The sequence below is a fragment of the Glossina fuscipes genome, unplaced genomic scaffold (assembly GCF_014805625.2).
Source record: "Glossina fuscipes isolate IAEA_lab_2018 unplaced genomic scaffold, Yale_Gfus_2 111672, whole genome shotgun sequence".
Classification (NCBI taxonomy): domain Eukaryota; kingdom Metazoa; phylum Arthropoda; class Insecta; order Diptera; family Glossinidae; genus Glossina; species Glossina fuscipes.
Window position 1 is genome coordinate 1 of NW_024005799.1, and position 4426 is coordinate 4426.

A 4426-nucleotide genomic window follows, 5' to 3' on the forward strand; every position below is an offset into this window, starting at 1 on the left:
TGCCTTTCGATTTGTTTGAAAACCAAAAGAAGCGTAATAATATTAAATTGTACGTACGCCGTGTCTTTATCATGGACAACTGCGAAGATCTCATTCCCGAATATTTGAATTTCATCAAAGGTGTTGTTGATTCTGAGGATTTGCCATTGAACATTTCTCGTGAAATGTTGCAGCAAAATAAAGTCCTAAAAGTTATTCGTAAGAATCTCGTTAAGAAAACCATGGAACTAATTGAGGAACTTGCTGAAGATAAGGAGCTTTACAAAAAGTTTTATAATCAATTCAATAAAAACCTCAAATTAGGTGTTCACGAAGATAGTAGCAATCGTGCCAAAATAGCCGATTTCTTACGCTTTCACACCTCGGCTTCTGGCGATGAGTTCTGTTCACTAGCTGATTATGTGTCACGTATGCAGGATATTCAAAAATATATCTACTTCATCACTGGTGAATCCAAAGAACAAGTGGCTGATTCGGCTTTCGTTGAACGAGTTAAAGCGCGTGGTTTTGAGGTAGTATACATGACCGACCCTATTGATGAGTATATAATCCAGCATTTGAAAGAATATAAGGGCAAGCAGTTGGTATCTGTAACCAAAGAAGGCTTGGAATTACCAGAGAATGAAGCTGAAAAGAAGAAACGTGAAGAAGATAAAGCTAAATTGGAAAATTTGTGCAAGCTTATGAAATCGATACTTGACAGCAAGATAGACAAAGTCACTGTGTCAAATCGTTTAGTTGAATCGCCATGCTGTATTGTCACCTCTCAATACGGCTGGTCAGCCAATATGGAACGTATTATGAAAGCCCAGGCTTTGCGTGATACCTCTACCATGGGCTACATGTCTGGCAAGAAGCATTTAGAAATCAATCCTGACCATCCCATTATCGAGATATTACGACAAAAAGCTGAAATCGATAAAAATGATAAAGCTGTGAAAGATTTGGTCATTTTGTTGTTCGAAACTTCTCTACTGTCATCTGGCTTCTCCCTGCAAAGTCCTCAAACCCATGCCAGCCGCATTTATCGTATGATAAAGCTTGGCCTTGGCATTGACGACGATGAACCAATAGCTACTGAAGATGCTCAAAGTGTCGGTGATTCTCCGCCGTTAATGGATGACACTGAGGACGCATCCCATATGGAGGAAGTTGATTAAATTCTTTATTCGATGAAAATAAAATTCGAAAAAAACCACAATTTCTTGCTTTTCCTTTTGCGCTTCTTTTACTAGAATCTGTTTACTACTAACGATATTTTTGGGAGTCTGTTGATAGAGAAGTTTTTTTACTATTTCTATAAGTTTTATCCCCTTAGCACTCTGCACTCTGTTCTTACGCCGTGCAGCGATGGAGACTTGGATGGATCTACATAGTTTGCCGCCGAGAACACTTATGAAGTAACTCCTCTTTTGTGATTGACAAAGACTATAGAAGAAGAGGCGATTAGACAGAGAGCATTTTCTATTGCTCAAGAGTACATACGGGTCTTAAAAGCCCCGGAACGCAACATTTGTACCCTGTTTTCATATCAACTTACTATTATGGAACTGTATATTAAAAATTAGACCACTTTGCAAATAAAGGCTTAGTTTCCGCAAAAATGCGGAATCTTGTGACCAAGATGTTCAAAAATTGAGGTGCATGTTCAAAATTCAGCACAGTTAATTGTTGTTTAGTGTAGTGTACAACAAGCGAAAGGCGCTGTGACGTGTAGAAAGGGCCTTATGTGAACGCGAACTTCTTTTTTCGGCACTTAATAAGGTTGGAAGTTAGTACTGGTATATATTTTTTCTTTATTTAATTATTTTATTACGTCTTTACATTTCGTAATTAAATCCGATTTAAATCAACCTTGCTAATTTTTGCGTTATACGCCCGCCACGTTATTTTTTAATTTTTTCGTGTTACTCGTCTAGCACGTCTAAAGTCACTACTACACGTTTATCCCAGGATGACCGAGCGGTCTAAAGCGTCAGACTCAAGAGAGCATGTAAACTATAAAAGGATAAAAGAGGTTCAATTACGAAAGATATTTTATTTGAAATATTGGCGTTATATTTTGAATCGAATATATTACGTCAACGAAAATATGCAATAATCAATAAAACGAAAAGGGAGCAGAAATAACCGTTTAAAGCGTATAAATATATTTTCATCAATGCATTACCAGTGTATTGCTTTTGAATTACTTTGCCCTTATTACTGCACGAAATATGGTGCCCTACCATATAGAGAGGCGCCGTAGAGACAATCAAATGGTATGACAAAAACCCTTAAAATGCTATGTATAACAATGCTATACTTTAGATTATGCAAGCAATGAAGCAAGTGTGGAAACAACGCTTAATGCAGATAGTGAAAACCGGATGCACATAAAATTTCTTCAATAGTAAATGTGAACATAAAGCCTGCTTTAGATTTTAAGTCAAACATATCTTCTCAATCTTCTTAACAGTTTCATTTTGAAAAAATTAACAAAAAATTGGTCATAGGATGGACGATAAAGGACAAGTTGATGCAATTTTACAACTATAGTAATGTTAATATTCATACCGTCCTTGCGTCATATCATCCTAACGTTTTGATACCATGTTAGATATTTCTGTTTGCATTATTTCCTAGATAATACCATTTGTTGCAAAATTTAAGTATGTGCCTTCATCCAAAAAAAATTTCTTGCTTGAGATGTACAAGTAGAAAATTTTATTGCTTACTTTTGGCGTTAACATCGGTAGTAATAACTAAACATATATTTTATTTTTTTCATTAAACATAGTTTAATTAATACTTCCAAAATTTCATAGAATCATTAATTATCTTCTCCTTAAAACCCCTCCTATTATTCACATTTAGTTGTAAGTCAGTGTTACCACTTTTATGAGAGGAAAGCGACAGCGTAACAACTTTAGCTTAAAACTTCATATCCATTTGCCTACACCAACAATAATAAATTGCTGTTTAGCAATTATAAGCAACGTTGGGTTTCAATTCGCATTACCGCGCTTTTCCAATTTGCTCCTCTTACATCAGCTTGTTCAAGCGTTAATAGTAGAATGTACGGGTTTCTCAGTTAATATTTCATTTTTTCCGTCTTTCTATTAGGGAAAATCCTTAGATGAGTGGATTTAGATAGATTTTGGCTTCACTTCCGTAATATGTAGAATTGCTTCAATTTAAAACAAAAATAAATGAAAAGAAAAAGGAGAACTTTTCTTTTTTTTGCTTAATAAAAATAATTACATCCGCCAAAAAAGTTTATAATACAACCATGGTTGTCTTCTTTTCCATCAAAATATAAGGCAAGGTTATGTTTGCCTTGTTCTAACAAAGCCTTCATAAGTTTTTCATAACTTTCACAAATTTTCTTTTCCCTCCGCCTATTCGTTCACAACAATTACATATGTTTTTGTTAGCGATTGGGATTATTGCTCTTATCCACTAAGCAAAAACTTGGCACCATTTATACATCAATTTTACACAGTATTCATCCAATACTGTGCAGAATTGCGTTTTACTGCCGAGTGCGACAAAAACACCCCAACAATGAGCAATAAAACGTAATTAATTAGACTAATATATTGAAATTTTTTTCGATGATTCTTTTAAACAGCAATAATCCAATATGTGTAAAGTATGATTTCAACGACAGAAAATGCAACTCTAAAGCAAGAAGATATTGATTTCAATTCTTATTAACGAAAAATTGAAATGTCTAAACAATCATCAGTTAAAGTGCCATCAAAAATAAGTATTTACGTATTTAATCAAGGCAGCATTCTCATCGTATATTTCCAAATTAATGGCTGCAAAAAAATACATTATCTGTACATAAATGCGACTCTGCTTAAATAGTGACTATAAATAACTACATAATCCTTAGCAACGGCGACGGAAATGAGGGTAGTTTCTTCGATAATATTCTACTTCTTTCCACAGTGTTAAGCGAGCTATAAAGTCATATGCGAACAATCCGTTAGTATTACTATTGAAGCGAAGGTTAAACATAACTGGTCTTGTCGATGTCAAAGACATTTTAAAAGAAATTATTTTTTTTGAAGTGACTAAAAACAAAAACAACAAAAAGAAAATTTTTATTTATTACAAATAATTTTAACACATAATTCAAGATGGTAGAAGAAGCTGAAACATTTGCTTTCCAAGCTGAGATCGCTCAGCTTATGTCGCTGATTATCAACACATTCTATTCGAATAAAGAGATTTTCTTGCGTGAATTGATTTCTAATGCATCTGATGCTTTGGATAAAATTCGCTACGAATCGTTGATCGATCCATCGAAACTAAAGACCGGCAAGGAGCTGTACATCAAATTGATTCCTAACAAAACTGCTGGCACATTGACTATCATTGACACCGGTATTGGCATGACTAAGTCGGACTTGATTAACAATTTAGGTACTATTGC

At 34.5% G+C, this 4426-nt stretch overlaps 2 protein-coding genes across 2 annotated transcripts; both read left to right on the plus strand.

Moving 5' to 3' along the window:
• The first annotated feature begins 8 nt into the window (after positions 1-8).
• On the plus strand, positions 9-1160 carry LOC119644345 (heat shock protein 83-like). The gene has a single exon (XM_038043887.1). It carries the CDS (start codon positions 72-74, stop codon positions 1158-1160), a length of 1089 nt encoding a protein of 362 aa, XP_037899815.1. The 5' UTR covers positions 9-71.
• A 2962-nt stretch (positions 1161-4122) lies between these two features.
• Positions 4123-4421, plus strand: LOC119644346 (heat shock protein 83; the record flags this gene model as incomplete). The annotated part of the gene is made up of 1 exon (XM_038043888.1): positions 4123-4421. A coding segment is annotated over exon 1 (291 nt), but the record flags the coding sequence as incomplete, so codon positions are not given.
• Positions 4422-4426: the final 5 nt, after the last annotated feature.

Excerpts from the sequence above, each read along its gene's own strand:
- LOC119644345 (XM_038043887.1), top strand. The coding sequence starts at position 72 with ATGGACAACTGCGAAGATCTCATTCCCGAATATTTGAATTTCATCAAA.